At 42.6% G+C, this 17,881-nt stretch overlaps 1 protein-coding gene across 3 annotated transcripts in view; it reads right to left on the reverse strand.

Annotated features, from left to right (window-relative positions):
* The window catches only part of LOC6551391, a 50,425-nt gene extending 34,710 nt beyond the window's left edge, over nucleotides 1-15,715 (reverse strand). The window contains exons 1-2 of one of the 3 annotated variants that reach the window (XM_026982743.1): nucleotides 15,436-15,715; nucleotides 13,014-13,372 (exon numbers count right to left, since the gene is read on the reverse strand). In XM_026982743.1, coding sequence (XP_026838544.1) covers nucleotides 13,014-13,318 — 305 coding nt within the window. In that variant the 5' untranslated portion in view covers nucleotides 13,319-13,372; nucleotides 15,436-15,715. Of the gene's footprint in view, nucleotides 1-13,013; nucleotides 13,412-15,271 lie in introns of those variants that run through there. The other 2 variants (XM_026982742.1, XM_001977200.3) reach the window with 2 other exon arrangements.
* Between the last annotated feature and the right edge of the window lie 2,166 nt (nucleotides 15,716-17,881).

Here is a 17,881-nt window from a genome sequence, read left to right on the forward strand (position 1 = left end):
ATATGGAATGTTATACCTCGTTGCGCTCGTAATTAAATTTCCAATCGAACTGTGTTAAAAAATGGCAATGCTAATTTTTTGCCATTTTTCGCAAATTTTGATGATGTTACCCCTTACAAAAAATGCGAAAATTGACCAAAAATTGAACTTCTCAAAATCGGTCAAAAAGTGATGGGGGTGTTTAGATATGGTAATTAGCTGCTCAAAACAGTTTATCTTTCATCTTTATGATCATTTTTGGCCAAGTTATGATTAAAATGCCCAATAGAAATATTTCAATTTTTGCCAAAATCCGTTGTTTTCGAATTTCGGTCATAAAATAATCAGTTTTTTTGCCATAACTTTAAAAATAATTGTCTGAATATGGAATGTTATACCTCGTTGCGCTCGTAATTAAATTTCCAATCGAACTGTGTTAAAAAATGGCAATGCTAATTTTTTGCCATTTTTCGCAAATTTTGATGATGTTACCCCTTACAAAAAATGCGAAAATTGACCAAAAATTGAACTTCCCAAAATCGGTCAAAAAGTGATGGGGGTGTTTAGATATGGTAATTAGCTGCTCAAAACAGTTTATCTTTCATCTTTATGATCATTTTTGGCCAAGTTATGATTAAAATGCCCAATAGAAATATTTCAATTTTTGCCAAAATCCGTTTTTTTCGAATTTCGGTCATAAAATAATCAGTTTTTTTGCCATAACTTTAAAAATAATTGTCTGAATATGGAATGTTATACCTCGTTGCGCTCGTAATTAAATTTCCAATCGAACTATCTTCAAAAATGGCAATGCTAATTTTTTGCCATTTTTTGCAAATTTTGATGATGTTACCCCTTACAAAATATGGAAAAATTTGCCCAAAAATAAATTTCCCGAAATCCGTTAAAAAGTGATAGGGGTGGTAATTAGCTACTCAAAACAGTTTTTCTTTCATAGTTATGATCATTTTTGGTCAAGTTATTGCGAAAATTGCGAATGTGAGTATCAAATTGAGCATAAAATTGACCACAAATTTAAAAATTCTTGTCCAAATATGGAATGTTATAGCTCATTAAGCGCGTCATTTAATATGCATTGTTAATAAGCTTGCAGCCGTTATTTTTTCATCTATGTATATGAACTTTTTTAGTCAATTTATGATGGAAATTCGCTTCGATAATGTATAATTTTACCCAAAAGTATTATGGTTACCTACGAACGTACGAACCGCATTTAAATAAAATGATTTCTTTTTGTGTTAATAAAAGCTTCACTTCAAATGAAATAATTCCAGAAGGGTGGTACGCAATTATTGCATTCCCACGGGAGAAACACCCACGCGAACATGTTGACTATGATTAAGGGCTAATTATGTTTGCACTCGTGTTAAAATACTCGGCGCTATCCTTACATCCACCAAGTTTACACGTACAATTGTGAGTGTGTGTGTGTGTGTGTGTGCGTGTGCGTGTGCGTGTGCGTGTGCGTGTGCGTGTGCGTGTGCAGCAGGTGAGATTGCCGGGGTAAGGATATGAGGATAACGAATAGAGCCCAGGAGTTGGTTGCCTGATTTTAATCTGAACTGCAACGCACTCAGAGTCTTAATTAATTACACAATTAGCAAACTGAATGATAGTGTTAACTTAAAAGGAATATCTGGTGGATGCACATTAGATGAAACAATTAGGCACTGTGGCTTAGGATGGCAATTAGAAAGCCCAGATACATTTAGTGTGCCAGAATTATGTCAATTATGTCATCATTAAAATCCTAATGACAAATGCCCAAGGAGCTATGGCTTTAATAGAGTTAAACGCCCATGCGAAAATGGCTAATAACTTTCATTGGCTGAAAGGAATCTTTATGACCGAAGCCTAACTCCAAAGTAGACACAACTTCCTGAAGGCAAACGGAACAAAATCCTTAATCACTTGTCCCACAAAAGAAATCATGATGTAGATGTACACCTAAGTACGAACTTTAATTTGCCGACCATCTGCCCTAGAAGCCCCCAAAAAGGACGTGGCGTGCGGATAAGCAATGCTATAACATTTTCATAGCACACTTGGCAGCGTCTTTAATTGCCAGACTAAGACCAATTCATTGCCAGCCTGCTCAACTCATCATCCTGCTGCTGCTGCTGCCGCTGCTGCTGATGTCCTGGCGATGCCAGAAAGGTCCTAGGTCCTAGGTGCTGTTTCCTTCTGACAGGCTGAGCCTCTTTTTGTACAGTCCTGGCTTTCGCTCGCTTGCCCACTGCGCTGCCAAATTGCTGCGAGCACTAAGCCCTTTGAAGCCCTTGAATCCAAGAACGATTATGCTTGAACGCGGTGCAATGAAATGGGGGATCCTAGACTCTGGTCCTGCTATCCCGGCTGGAACTATTGTTTGGTTGCTGCCACATAATTAAATACAAAATGCGTTTAATTATGAGTACCGTGTCAGAGCCCATGGGAAATAATAATGGACGCAACAATATCAACACACCCACACACCCACACGCACACACACATAGCCACTACTGTCACACAGACAATCACGCGATGATGCATTGCATTTTAATGATGCCGCTCGGCTGTTGTTGCTGCATTGCTCTAGTTTCATTCTTTCGCGCCGTTGTGTTGGTGCCGCAAGAAACCCAGCCCAGTGCCACCCACAAGCCACCCAGCGGCAGGAGCCACCAGCACCACCCACAATGTCCTGCCGCCGTCGCCTTGCTCTCTCTTAAGCAATTTGATTTCAATTTCGACTTTGCTGTCGTTGATTATGTTCCTCTGCCGACTGCTGTTTTTTCCCAGTCATTTGATTAGTGCGAGCAAGGATAATGAAAATAAATAGCAAAAAGTGTCGATGATGAGATTGCTTTTGTGGTCCATTTGGGGCAACACTCTATGTGTGTGCGAGAAACGATGTGGTGTGCTGCCATTACTGTGACAAATAATAGGCTTAAGGGCGAAAATAACAATCTTTGCGCTTTATTACAAGCGTTTAATTTAGAGCGCTCTTGGATTTCCGATTTAATTTATTCATTTGGCCACATACTCCTTCCTTACTAAGGCACAAATAACTTTCAGCACTCACTTTCAACTTGGATATCATGCCATTTGAAACGTTAATTAACATCAACTTATTTATTCCAGGTGAAAGAGAATTTTTGGGCGTTTACAAAAAATTGTTAGAGTAACGCGAGCATTTTGTTCAACTTTTTTGAGACAGACCGTTTTTACTGCTTGTTTACTGCTTTTTCAATTGTCAAGAATTGTTTTCAACTACTAATTGTACACATTAATATTTAATTTGTTGCCTGGAAACCACTTTTTCCCCGACATTCACATCTCTTTTTTTGGCTGTCCTGCTCACTCGGTGTTTTTAATTATAAGACACAGAAAAACAGCACAACTCAAATACACAAGTTCACATACGAATTCCGGCATTTATATGCCTACATCACAGAAAAAGGAGATGAAATTTGGGACCGGGAGGAAACGATGGCGCCACTTGGCCGCCATTGTTGTCGCGCTAAATTGCAGGACCTACCGCCCTTTTCCTTCCACTTCCTCCTTCCGCTTCTCCTTGAAAACGTACAGCTATGTGTACATGTAGCGTATACATATATATTTTAACTTTTCTCACATGTGAAAGAAATAAGAGGACGGCTTGGCTTCCACGACTCCATGCCTGTCACAATGGCAATATGCAGATGTCTCTGGGCAAAACCCTTATGGCCTAACCGCCACACCCCATCCCTCCCCACACACACCCACGCACACACACACACACACACACCCACCATGTGACGTGTGCGTACCTTTTTTATTTATATTTAAATGTCACCAAAAGCCTTGGGAGGCGCAAATGAAATCCGCACACAAACGAAAACCAGCTGAAAAGGAAATTATTTCGTTTGCCGCGGAAAACATTTAATAATAAAGTCAAGTCAAAGGATTAGTGCCCAAGTACCGACACACAAAAATTTCGAATGGATTAAGTTTTATAATTGAGAAGATCCTTTCGCTTGAGTAACTAATTAACATAATTAGCGTTTGTAAACGAACATATTTAATTACCTTTAATGGTGTGCTATTAACTACCGAACTTTAGTTACACGCACAAGGACATTATTTTGGTGTCTAAATGTATTTTGTACTTAAGCATTGGCTGGCTGAAAACGACGACGACGTTTTAAATTCAGCGGACATGCATAATTTTCGAATGTCTATCAGCCGGAGCATATTTAATGGGGAATTATAGCTGGTCCTGCCAGCCCCAAAGTGCGTCAAGCATATCAATATCGAGCCCTTGGGAACGGAAGTGCGGATAGAACAGGAGTTGATTCCGAGGCATTAGAGGCGAGACAATTTAAGACAGCCTGCCATTCAGTCTGCTGTCCTGGTAGTCCTGATGCTCCTGATGCTCCTGATGCAATCGTCTGTCGCGATGGAGAGGGATGATGAACAGAGGGGTGGAGCACCAGGAGGAGCATCTGGATTAGGATGCCCGGAGAGGACGTGCATGCTGATTCTGCTCAGTTGGCAGCCCACTTGGGCGGCCTGTTGCATATTTCATGGCGCCTCAAATGAAGCACTTAAGCTGACAACATCTCGAGCGGCACAAGCATTGCGGGGGGAGGGCGGTGCGGCGCACTTGAATCGAACTCAAAATGGCTGCGTTCCTGCACAAAGGACACACTGGGCCTACGGAACTCGTTCAGTACCTAAGATGGCTAATACTTCTGTTTTCCAGCCATTTTGCCTTAATAAACAAATATTTAAATGTGCAATTTAAGATTAATTAAAAGAAAAGAAAACAAATTTTTTATTAGTATTTTTCATATTTTCCGTATTTCTTCCTAAGCAAAAGCTGTTTTCTTAGCTTTCATTTTATTTTATTATATATGATCAACCAAAAAATGACTAGGGAGTGCAGTACTTTTTTTCTACAATTATTGCATTGCCTTGAACCACTGTGGTGTGCGAGAAATTGGCTTTGGCCCATCCAAATGCGTCTGCAGGCCTAAATCCATCGCGCTTTTGGGAAACACTTAGGCCCAACATGAAGGACATGTCGCGGGCTTAATAAATGAGTATTTTCAGTGGCAGTGCTGCCACAGCCGCATCTGCAGGATGGAAACGGATCTGCAGGAAATTCAGGATAATATCTCGGCAAGGACATTACAATACAGAAAGGGAAGTAAGGAGCAGTGCAAACGACAAAGAAAGTTGTCCTTTAAGGACTATTGAGAGAACACTGAAGGCTTTTGATTAAGTTTGCGAGAACAAGTCGTCGTCATGACTGCACTCGCAAGGATAAATAAATTGAAATAATATTATGATAATGCATCATTCATTATCAACACAATAAAGCGAGCTAAATAAAGTAATGAATTACCTAAATTTGTTAGCCAACAAATGGTCGCAGGAAAGTATCAAGAAGCCAACAAAATACAATCAATTGCTTAATCAAAGGGAAACTCGATGAACCATTTAAGATTGAAAGGCTTGCCCAAGTGGCATGGATACTACCCATCCCCAATCCCATCGCCATCGCCATCGCCATCGCCATCGACATCGATTTTCAGCTGGAGAAGAGTTGAGAAATGGCCACAGGCGAACGTTAAAGTTCACAGCGAAATGATTTCCTCAAGAAATTGGCCTCGGCCTTAGCAACAAATTGGCCCCAAAACTTAAACAAAAAAAGCAAAAACAGGCAACAATCGAATCCAATAAAGGCCAACTAAATAACAGCGGCTATAAATGAAACACGAAGGCGCCCAGGCGATACAAGCAAAAACAAAAGCGAAGAGGAAAACTTTTAAGTACGCTATTAATGTTTAATTCGAGTTATTTAAGTTGGGCACTTAATTTGGCCTGGGTCCAGATGCGACTGGAATGCTCCCGATATAGTTTCCACCCCAATCAGCCAATCTCCAATTCCCTGTCTCTACTCCCCGAAAGAATCCACCTCCTCATTTCGGTGCGTGACCTTTTCTTATTAAATGTTAATCATAAAAGCCCAAACCAAATGGCTGCCATTGCCCCTGGAATGGTGAAAATTGAACTGAAACGAGCTTATCGCCTTTGTCTGCCACGCCCCATAGACTAGCACACATCCCAGCGGCCCAAAAACGCCCCGTTTTGGCCAATGAAGTTGTCTTATAATCCGGTAATTAATTTCTGCGGTCCCCGGAATTGCGATGAGGATCTGTGATTGAGGGCCGTGGAGTGGAGGGTCGTCTAATGAAAGGCAATGAAAGCGGCCAAGTGACAGGATAACAAATTAATAAACTTTCGGCTGCGGCAACAGCTCGTGAAATTCGACTAGCAAGCCCTGCCATTGATCATTGTAACCAACTTCCAACTGGCCACCAAATGCTGAGTACACCGCCAGAAATAATTGTAATTAATTTAACATAGCTTGGACATGGAATGCATGCTGATTTGGGCATTTTATGTACTTTCGACAATTAAAATACAACTGAAACGAAACAACGAAGCCCCGACCTCTGCCATATTGTTTATTTATCTTCCTATATTTACATATTTATATATCTTGCTGTGTATCCATGTGACTTTGGAGCTATAAGTACTGTCTGCAGCCAGTAACGTCTCATTGGGTTCGAAATGTTTGTGACAGGCAAGCTGTTGTCAACGTTTCAGCTCGTAAAAAATGTCCTTGAATTTTGCCACTTTTAAGGACGAGGAATTGCAGCTGAATCGCCCCAGCGAAGTATAGCAATACAAAACCAGATATCGACACAAATTGAAAGGACAGTAGAAGGGACAACCATCTGTCTCAATGGAACCACATGTAGCTTGACTTATTCGTTACTTTCAAGAACACGACGGAGTCAAGAGACTCCAAAGTCTGCGAAGAACACAAAGCATTTACATTGTTGCACATACAGACTTTGAGTGATCATTTCAGTTTCTGCCATTCAAAATGCTGCCATTCTCGCCATGAATAAGTGCAATTAGCGCCATTTGGAAGCGATGATGTAGACGCAGGCTTAGCTTTGCACCCGAGCAAGCTCCTCAGCGTCGATTTAATCCGCAGAATACTGGCTGCGTGACCATTGGCCAGTAATGCAAATAGATTCATGCAGCTTAGATAGATTTAATGATTGCCGGAATGTTTCTGGCAGTCGCCTGGGGGGGTGTAAACGAAAACAAAAAACAAAGCAACAAAGCATCCATGATGGATTCAAAGCGCATATCAAGTTATCCAGTTATCTTGCCAAAGCAGCTCTGCAAGCGCCTGCAATTTTGCAGTTTTTCCCACGATTTCCCCCCTCGGCGGCAACTGCACAAAGAAATTAACAAGCAGCGACGTTTGAATAGAAGAAGCGGGTGCAGCAGAGAGCGGCTGAATTGAAAGCGGAATCGGAATAGGAATCGGAATCGGAAACGGAAACGGAAATTGTCCGAGCAGCCAGCGAGAAGAAAACAACAAAATGACAAAAGGCGAGTGCAACGCAGCAGGGGGCAGCAGATGCCAGTGACGCGGAGCGAGGTGAGCTCAAGGATCCGTGAATTCAAGGCTGCGAGGACTCAAGGATTTGAGGCGAGCCTGGGCGGCAACAGGATGGAATAACATTTGTTGCGCTTTGCTCTTTGCCCGTTTGCCCGGCCTGTCAGTCGCCAGTCGCCAGTCGCCATTCGCAGGTGTCCTTTTGTGAAATGTCTATCCTGCCAGGACCTGCTCCCGCTTTTACCTTTTATTTTTACTCCTCCTCACGCAACCGGCCACACTGTCACACACTCAAGCACACGCAGGCCACGCATTCAGCCTAATCGATAGCAATCAATACATTTTGTGGGCGACTCCGAAAAACTGTTGCACACTCCGCCGGATTCCACGAGCCCGGAAAACGAAAGCCGAGCCATGGCAAATTTCACTTCCCCGAAAAGCCACACGAATTAAAGCCACGCCAATCGCAGCACTTTAAACAATGCTTTGCCCAACGACTTTTCTTTTATGCTCAAATCAGAAAGCCGACAAATTTCACCCATCATGTATACTCCTATTTATTAGCTCGGGCTTTTAGCACCAACTCTGCCTGCTAACAAAAGTCCAGAAAATTAGGAGGTGTCGATACATTCCTTGCTTTTGCCGCGTTGAAATATTTGAAAAAAAGCGCGTTGTGTGTTATTAAATCCCCATCATTTTGTACAACCTATGGAAAAGCTTATCTAGCCGCCAATGGACATTTCAATTTGTGTTTAAATGCTAGGTGACTTCGTATTTTGACGATAATAGGCTGGTATCGGGTTTCAAGTTGATGGCCAAAGGAACTCTACCCCTTTGCAGAGGGTGTGATAATGAAGCCAACTGAACAACAGAATTTCAATGGCGATTTATTGCCGTTACCAACGTCAACCATATCTTTGTCTGTATGTAGGCATATACGTATATAAACTACATAAGTATACGAGTATATAAACATACATCTAGCATAGAATGGGGTTGAGTGTTTCAGCTCTTGTGCGTCGGCATACAAAAATCGATGGTATGGCGACCAAAATAAAGGCCGAAACACAGCAAAAAAAAAAGAGGAGGAGGGGGAGAGGGGTGCAACAAATATGGTTAACTAATTTCATTTCTGCGGTTGGCCGCAACTTATTTTGACCGGAGATTTTCCGCACCAAACAGTTGGTAATTAGACGGTAATTCTGCCACCAGAACGTTGAGAGATGCCGTTTTCTGTCGTTGATGTGTTTGCAGCATAGTCTATTGTGGGGCTAGTTGCTAGCCAACCGTGTGCATGTGTATGTTGTGGGGCAGGCTTAAAGTGAGTATAAAGGACATCACTGCCAGACCCGGCCAACAATGAAAATGGCCATGGCACCGCCAGATTGGCAGAAAGTTGGCCCTTGATGTGTGCGCTTCAGCGGAATCCTCCATTGAATTTGGCAAGTACACGCACACTCAACGAACCAAATAACTAATTCTTAAGGTGAGCAATTAAAAGCTGCATTTATTTCCAGTTAACTAAGTTTGGCTAACTAGATCTGCTCCTAATTGGTCACGCATCGTTTGCAACTTTGTAATTGCAATGCGAAAAAACTCGTGTATAGAAATATTCTAAACGCTATAAGATATAAAAACTGAGAAATGGCAAATAATAACAACTATAAATTGTGCCTACTAGTTTATGACCTAATAAGCCAATTAATGGCATAGCAAAATAATGACTTAAATAAGGGAAACGATATTTCCTTAAAGACAAACTTGGGTGGCCAGAGGCTAAGGATAATGGCTGTTACAGCTTAAGCTTTCGTACACCGAGTCGTATACTTAATGCGTATACGTTATTACCGTGCACAGCTTCATGTGCAACTGGAGGGCAAAAACAACGAAATGTTCGAATGGGTATTTTTAACTCTAAGCCCAATGGCTGGACCACGCTCCTTGTGGCCAATGCTATTGTTCTTTGCCGCTGAGCTTTTTGTCGCCTTTGTCGCTATTCCTAAGTAAGGGTAAGATGCCCTTGCGGTATTCCGGCATGCGCTGGTCAACGTTTGTGAATCCCGTCACGTTTCTGGGTTTTACTTCAAACACCATTTTGGCCAATTGCTCCTTCCGCCGGCCAGCTGCGCGTTCCTTCTGGGGTCCATCGAACTAGTTCTCGGTCAGTGGATTGGGACATACCGCACATTTGCTTAGGCAAAATCTTTATTTATGCGATTTCCTGCATATTTGTAAGTCAATTTGTTTGCCATGAAATGTACCAAAATGTCTGCGATTGTTCCAGTTGGCTTACTCGGTGCCAAAGTATATAATTTTTCCAATTAGGCCAAGTGCTTGCCTTCAACTCGTTGGGTCAAAGGTGAGCTGCAGCGGCAACCTTTGCATTCGATTGGTTGGAACTGATTCCGCTCCGTTCCACATCGATCGCTCCACATGCACATCCACGTCCTTGTGCGTTTAATTGTGGCACTGTGTGTCTGTTTCCCCGCCGCACACGAGAGTCGCTAGTCAAGACCCACGTGATGGGGTCAAGTTCTGCTCTCCGGCTCTCGGATGGGTCGTGTGAACTGAATGCCAATGCCAAAGCCTGCTGGGAACTGCCATTCAGCAACATGTACTGTTCAGCATCCAGCGAATTTAGCGACCATAAATCAGTGGCACAGTGCGGCTGCCATAATCGCAATCACGGCCAGAAGCTAGAAAGGTTTCCCGGGGTAAGGACTCACGACTCAAGACTCAAGACTCACTACTTATTAGAAATCACATTCGCATTCAGACACGGATTCGCATTAGCTTCCTGTTTGGTCAACTGTATGCGATTCAATTGTGTGAACAGTTGATTGCCAGCAGATGTCGATTTCCAAACAGTGCATACATAGAGCAGCCCTCCTTCCATTTTCGCATTGAGCCGGCTTAAGTGTGCCATACCTGCTTGATTCTCATTTTGATTTTCATTTTGATTTTGATTTTGATGCCAGCACATTCCATTTTGCTGCTCAGCCCCACGGGCTGAAATCTGGAGCTGAGAAAACTTTATAATTCTGTGATACAAGCCAGCTTCTGGGGGCTTCCATAAAGTTTTCCCCGCCCAAAAAAGGAGAAAAATAAAAAACAGCGCAAAAGGATTGGCTTGCCGAATCGGCAGCGGCAGTCGACTGCCATTCGCCAGTTTATACTCGCTTTTATCAGTGATCCATTGGATCCAGTTCAGATATTTACTGCCGCCCAAGACGGAAGCCCTCCTCTCGAAAAGAAAATTAGCTTTCATGCACTTGGCAATCAGGAAACAATTGGCCCCACTTCATTTGGAAGCCCCATAAATTGTTTTGCTTGCCCTTGTAATCAACGCATTGCGACAGTATCTGTATCTTAACCGCTTTCTAAACCAATGCGATTCACTTTCAGAATGTTTGGCAGGCCGGATTCATCAGAATATGCAAAGCAGCTAATAGCTAAGTAACTAATAATTTCCATTAACAATTTGGCAGGGCTGAGTGGCGCTGACAATGGAAGGGGAAACCTGAGGCATCCATGTGCTCATCTGGCAGCCAGCTCACGTGCCATGTCCAAGCCACTGGCTCATTGTCAATTCCGAATGTATGGTAAGCTTAATGGAAGGATGGGAGCCGGTGGAGCCAGAACGCAGTACCCATCCAATCCAATCGCATCCAACCTTGCTGAAGATATTGTTAGTGCTCGGGCAGCAATAAATCGCGGGATTTCGCCTGAAAAATCATCGCAAGTGAAGGACGAAGCGAGCGGCATGAATGGATGTCTGCTGAAGAGTTGTTAATTATGCTGTCAAATCTGTGGGCATCTCTGGGGCAGCAGGATGTGGCAGGACAATGCTGCCGTGTATAAAGATGTTGACTATCGCGTCCTCGAGCCATCGGTTTGTTTGTCCAGCCGTTGCCTTCCTTACAATTGATATGCATAAAGTCCACAAGGGGTGTGGCACTCCTGCTCGGCATCCGTTACCTTTTGGCTAAGAATCTTGGCGCAGAAGCAGCCAGTGCCACCTGTAGTGGTGCCATCAATTTGAGCACCCACCAATTAGGCATTTAATTATAAGAAAAATAAAATCAAATAGAAAGCGCCACAAAGTGTCAATTGCAGCGCTGAATGCCTTGAAATGTGGCAATGATTGACTGCGAGGCGCTGACGAGGGTAACTCCGGAAATGAAAGCCGGACGAAGGAACCCAGCCGGAAGGAAAAACAGAATGCCAGCCTTACTTTCAGGGAGAAAGCGCAGTGGAAAATAAAACGAAACTTTCTGGAGTGGGAACCTCGCCAAAGTTGCGCATTAAAAAGACATTTTCCTTACTCATTGACCCAAGTGACACGCCAGTTCAGCACTTTATTCGATGTGTATGCAATAATTGTGGGCAGCAAATTAGACTTCCGTTCATATTCAATCTAGTTTATTAAATATAAAAGTCATTTCATCTAGAGGGCTATTTGTGTAGGCGCATATTTGAAAATGTAACTAAGAAAATTTCTAAAAAAAGGCTCAAAGGCTTGCATTGAATAGGCCGAGTTTTATCTAATCAATTTCAGGACAAGCTTTTGATTTGGCAACGAGGGATACTTTCGAAGTAAATTTCTGTTAATCCGACCATAAATTTCATCGCGATATGCAGTGCACAATCAGTGGGTAATATGGCCGATAGAGATAAGATCTCTTTACTTCATCCATGACTGTAATTTACACTAGGCGCAAATTTCTAATATTAGATTGATAATTAGGAGACATGGCTTAAATAGCTCGCACACAGCTGCTCAATTGCATTCAAATAAACAACTTTTTAATTATGGAAAAAATGTCTTCTGGCAACTTGACACCCAGAAAAAATGACCAGAAAGGGTTCGGCTGTCAGCCAAAAAGTTCCTACAGGACGCGCTTTAAGGACTTTTTTGGGGAGTGGCTGGTATCTATTTATAAAGCTTCCCCAATTGGAATCCCCCACCAAAGTGCAAATGTGTTAATTCGTTGTACATAGCAGTCAACAAAGGTTTTTTGTCCAGAAAATGAGGGTTTGAGATTGGGTTAAGGCTTGGGATCTAAAGAGAGGGTAAACTTGGGCTAAGTGACACCGAAATCATTAGGAGTGGTGTAATTATGTTAAGGCTCTGTGTTTTAAAAGCAATCATTTGTATATTAGGCTTTTGTTTTAGATGGGAATTTCCAAGATCTTACAAGGATTATATACATAATAAGGGCTATATTATAGGTTATATGTAATACATATATGTTAGATATACATTTTAATGCCCATAACTTTACATCTTAATAAAGCTTTACTCTTTTTACATGAAATATTTTATATAATTAAATGATGTATGCATACGCATGCTACTCGGTATATTATAATGGTGTTGATTTCATTTGGAACAGTTGGGTTCACTTTCGGGCCAGACTAGGCCCACCTTTTGCACCGCTGCCATGACATCGCATGCCCAATTAGCTAATGGATATTGACAAGGTCGCTCGGAGCGGGAGGATGGGTACTCGGAACGGGTATGGCTATCGGAATGGGAATCAGTATCGGAGTTCGCTTCACTCACCTATCGCCGTGCGGGTCCCTGTCCCTGTCGCGCTCCAGTCCCGGATTTTGATTGGCCGGAGCGGGTGCATCCGATCCGCCGGCAGCTGCAGCGCCCTCCACCTCCACGTCTATTTCCACTTCCGGTTCCGGCTCCGGCTCCGGCTCCGGTTCCACTTCCTGTTCCGGTTCCGGTCCAGATCCGCAACAGGCACTTCTGCTGCCAGGAGCCTCCTGCTCCTGCTGCTCCTGCTGCTGCTGCTGCTGCTGCTGCTGCTGCACCTCCTCCTCGGGGATTGGCTCACTTTCCTGCTGCTTGTCCGACATCCTGCCTCTTTCCGTTTCGGGTGTTTCACTAGGTCCTGCTAATAGGGACGGGTCCTTTCCAGGTCGCGATGAAATGGTACAGAGCAGATGCCCAAGTGTTGTAATTGTATTTTAATAAAATCGCTGCTGCAGCTGCGGTTACCCAGGCAAAAAGGCAGAAAAAAATGAAGGGAAGAAATTAAACGAAACAAAACAATGCCATGCGAACAAAGGAAAATTAATGTAAATTAATTGCTGTGGCTGGTGGAAAGCCTCTTACACCTAAACCACTTTTCTTACTTCTTCCTCATTTACTGGCTTGTTTTCTGCTTTCCCTTTTTGTCAGTTGCTGGCTGGATGTTCGGACCGAATTAGTCGCAATGTTAAAATAAAAAGGGGAAAGATTTACCCCTGGAGTTAAACTTGTGGCGAAGATAGGGGAAAAACTATAATATTATTCCAACGCTTCGGACAAGTAAATTAGAAACCATAAAAACCGCTTAAAAACCCATACACATTTATATAAAATTAACTCGTTTACAATTAATGGTTGGCAAAGCGCAAGCCGAGCTAATTGTGTTGATTTTTATCTGTATTTATTATTCTACTAATCTGTTCGCTTGCAGAGCACAAATGTTGCCCAGCTTCACACTTCAAAAATCGAGCCGCAATGGAAAAACCATAAAAAGGCTAAGAGCCGGTGAGTGTGACGGACAAGAGGCTTAATGCGTCAACATCCCGCCGATGGCAATTGATCACCCAAAGCGGATTAAGGCCACCACATATATAGTGAAAGGCCAGAAAAAACAAGTAATTAAAAATAAAGTAAGAACATTGCCACGTTGTGGATTTAGTTATTTATGTTTATTTATTATTTCATTTCCAGCACAGGGCTTACGCAAAAAGTGTAGCATGCTTTTTGGGGCTCGTTTTATATTATATGATTAAATGTTTATGATCGAAAAGTAAGTAATGCAAGTAACATTTTCCTACATGTACACACTTTTATTCAATCAAACACCTAGTAAAAATACAAATTGAATAGCACATGCGAGCCAGGCAGCGCCGCAAATCTCGAATCATTCACATGCGATTAGGAATCACACGGGCTGAAGGGCAAAAGCCGATTAGATTAGACCGGAAAGCGGTTAGTCATGGTCGCAAATGAACTGCTCACCGGCGTAATTGGCCAGGACAAACAAAGCAGAGCTATCAGCTGCCGCCGATAAGTAGGCAACACTTAATCGTGACTAAAATATGGCATTTGGCCAGTGGTGATCGCTTGACTTCGGATTCCCCATACCCTTGGTACCCTTTCAGCTCAGATCAAAGAACCAGAGGACCACAAAGACCATAAGAAGGACCTCTCTCATTTCTGTGGCTTCTGCGGGTTTCCTCAAAACGTAAATGGGAATTTTCACAGCATTTGCATATGAATGATTCACACGGCCATGCATAACAAAAGGCCACGGTTGGATGGGTGGATGTTTGGATGGTTGGTTGTTTGGATGGGTGGATGGGTGGATGGTGGGATGGGTGGCTGGTGCTGAGTGGGCGGGAACTACAGATAAGTAAAGTATAAAACGGTGCCCAAGGAGAGGAACTGAAGCTTCTGTTTTAGGATAGCATATATATAGATGACACCCCCTGTGTCTGCCAACACGTTCTCATCAAATATGAAAAGGCAACACAAAATTACCAAAAAAATAAGGAAGAAGGACGAAAAGAACCGGAACCCAAGCAAGAGCAAAGGAAATAACGAACCTAAACCAAACCAAACTGAAACGAAATGAAATGAAATACAATTTTCTGCATAGGTCTGCATAAACTGGATACTACGCCTCTAAAGAGCCGAGGCAAGCACAAAAAAAAAAAATAAAAAGGAAAACGATGGCTTATAATAGCTGGCTGGACAGGGGCACCAAGGATACCTGACCTCCGATTTTCCCGCTTAGCCGCTTTGTTGTTACCTACTTTATTCGCTTTGCGTTCGCTTTTTTCGTTTCTTTTTCCTGCCGTTTTGGTGTTCAAAAAGAAAGACCCTCAAACAAACTTTTCATAACACGCACGCACTTTCAAAAAATTAAAAAAAATACGTACAACAGACACCAAATGAGGGGAAGAACCAGAGTTCAAACCTTGATTACTTGGTTGATTTCAGTGAGCACGGTAGACGTTGTCTTTCAAAAAATTTTGGTTTTCAATTTTGGCTTGGAATTGGACTTGAATTTGGATTCGAATTTGAACTTGAACTTGAAATGTCGGATCGGGTGGCCAGATTTGGGATCTAGATTGTGATTTGAGTGCTGACTGACTCCGGTACTGAATACAACTGCTCCACACTTCTATTTCTCGACACTACTTTTCCGGGGGCTCTCGGTTCACGGCAAACGTAACCGACTGTGGCTGAACAGGAACTGAGTCGAATTGTCAGCGGACGCGCTATTTTAAATCGGCCAGCGCACTGTTGCTTCCCTGTTAACTTGGCCGTAAACGGTTTTGGCCAGCTGTTGCCAACAGGCGAACCTGTTACTGCTGCTCCGAAAGCTTTTTCCGAAAAGCTCTGGCTAAACGGCGAACTGCAGTGAAGTTCTCCGAAGGACTTTCTGAAATATTTCGGATAATACTTGCTTGCCTTGCATCTTAGCACTTCAGCCTACTGAGCCAGTGGATGTAAGTCGTTCATCCCCGAAAATGCTATCAAAACATTGTGAATGCAAAGAAAGGGATATTGAATGCGATTCCTTGAAATGTATTAAAATCCAAACATTTAAATGAGATTTTACTTCCATCACCTTATGTACTACTCTTATAATGAAAAAAACAAATACCATTATTTCATTTAAATAAGAGAGCAGGATGAACAAATAGTGCTGTGCTTTTGCAATTGAAACCGTTTGACTAGACCTTCGATTTATCAAAACAAATTATTGCAAAATGTTCATGAAATTCTAAAGCAAACGCTTTTAATGTATACCACTTGCCAGTCTTGAGAATGTGATATTCACGAGCAGCAGGACTCCTTACTCCGAGGTCGCCTGCGGAGGAGCTTAAGTGCAGCTGAATATTTCCGCCTGCGGTGTCCAACGCTGCGTATACTCGATAATTCAGCTCGCCTGCTTGTGCTGCTCACGCTATGACAACGGAATAAACATGATATATATATATGTTTTTTTGGGCCACTTGCAGTTGGGGCAATAAATCATCTTCGATGACAATGGGCCGCTACATCATCTGCCTTTTGCTCCGTGCCTTTCTGTTCCGCCCAAAAAGCGTTAAAAGTGAAAACATATAGCACATAAACTTTGATGGTTCTATTACTCGTTTCTGCTATATTTTTCCAACGTGTTTCTTTCGGCGGGCTTAGGTCCAGGCTGCTCCACCTCAGACGACTGCTGGTTCCCATCCGCATCCGAGGTCATGTCCGGTTTTGATGGCGCTGGGGCGGAGCAGCTTGTCCTGACATTATGGCCGCCATCGTTAAGCTCCATGCGTTACTTTGTGACGGTTTTACGGAGCCAGCCAGCCAGCTTGAAAAAGGCGGGACAAGCGGCAGATCCAGAAAGTTCGGGCCACATGTCGCAGTTAGCACCCGCGGAAATTATGATTGCCCACATCATTCAGCGCCTTGAAAGAAGCGCTAAAATTACCTAATGCCTATTTATTATGCATTTAAGCAGTCTTAGATGTAAAATTATGTTTTTTGTACATTTTGGAAACTCTTGGGGAAGATGCTAGCATTTATTTGCAGCTAGTGAGGAAGCAGCTAGGAAAAATCTTCGTATTTGAAATCACCTGCAACAAAGGAAGTGAGTACTTTGCCCTTCCATTCAAAGTTAGCAAGTGGAGCAAAGGACAATGGCGAGGATGGCGAAAACTAGAGGAACAGTAGGCTATAAAGTGCTTTTGTTCTTCTGTTTGCCAGGAGAGGTGTGGTACTAGAGGATATAGAATTATTCACTGCTAAGTAATTCGCCGGTAGTTCACAACAGAATGGAAGGAAAAACCCTTGTTGTTTGCGCACACAAGCTCGAAGTTGTCAAAACAGTTTATTTTCCAAATTCATGAGCTCTGTTTGTGCCAGCTTCCCATACAGTTTATTTATGCTCAATCATGAAATTCGCACAGCACATATATTTCAAATAATATTTTATTTCATTTTTGTGTTTTATGTGCGAGGGCGCAGGAAGTCAGAATGGGGATTTTTGTTAGCACCAACAAGTTTAGAATATCCAGTCACTATGCAATGCAATAAATCATGACCAGGTCCAGGGACATTTCAATTTCGTTTATTTTGTTTCGGTTACAAACGCTCCACTGCTCCACTGCCAATCTGCTTTATTGTTGTTACCAAATCAGACTTTTCGGAAGGGAGAATGGGATTTGACGAGCGGGGGACAAATAAATTCAATTCCGGCCATGTAAATCAAAAACGCTTTATGGCTGCAAACGGGACAGGTGTTTGGGGTGATGACCTTAGAGGGGGCGAACCCAGTTAGAAGCGCAAAGCTCCAGAGAAATTCAATCAGCAACAAGAAGAATATCATTATAGTCCAGGCTCCAAATTCAGGAACATAAATATTA

This window comes from Drosophila erecta, unplaced genomic scaffold (genome assembly GCF_003286155.1).
Source record: "Drosophila erecta strain 14021-0224.00,06,07 unplaced genomic scaffold, DereRS2 tig00000152-arrow-arrow-pilon, whole genome shotgun sequence".
Taxonomy (NCBI): domain Eukaryota; kingdom Metazoa; phylum Arthropoda; class Insecta; order Diptera; family Drosophilidae; genus Drosophila; species Drosophila erecta.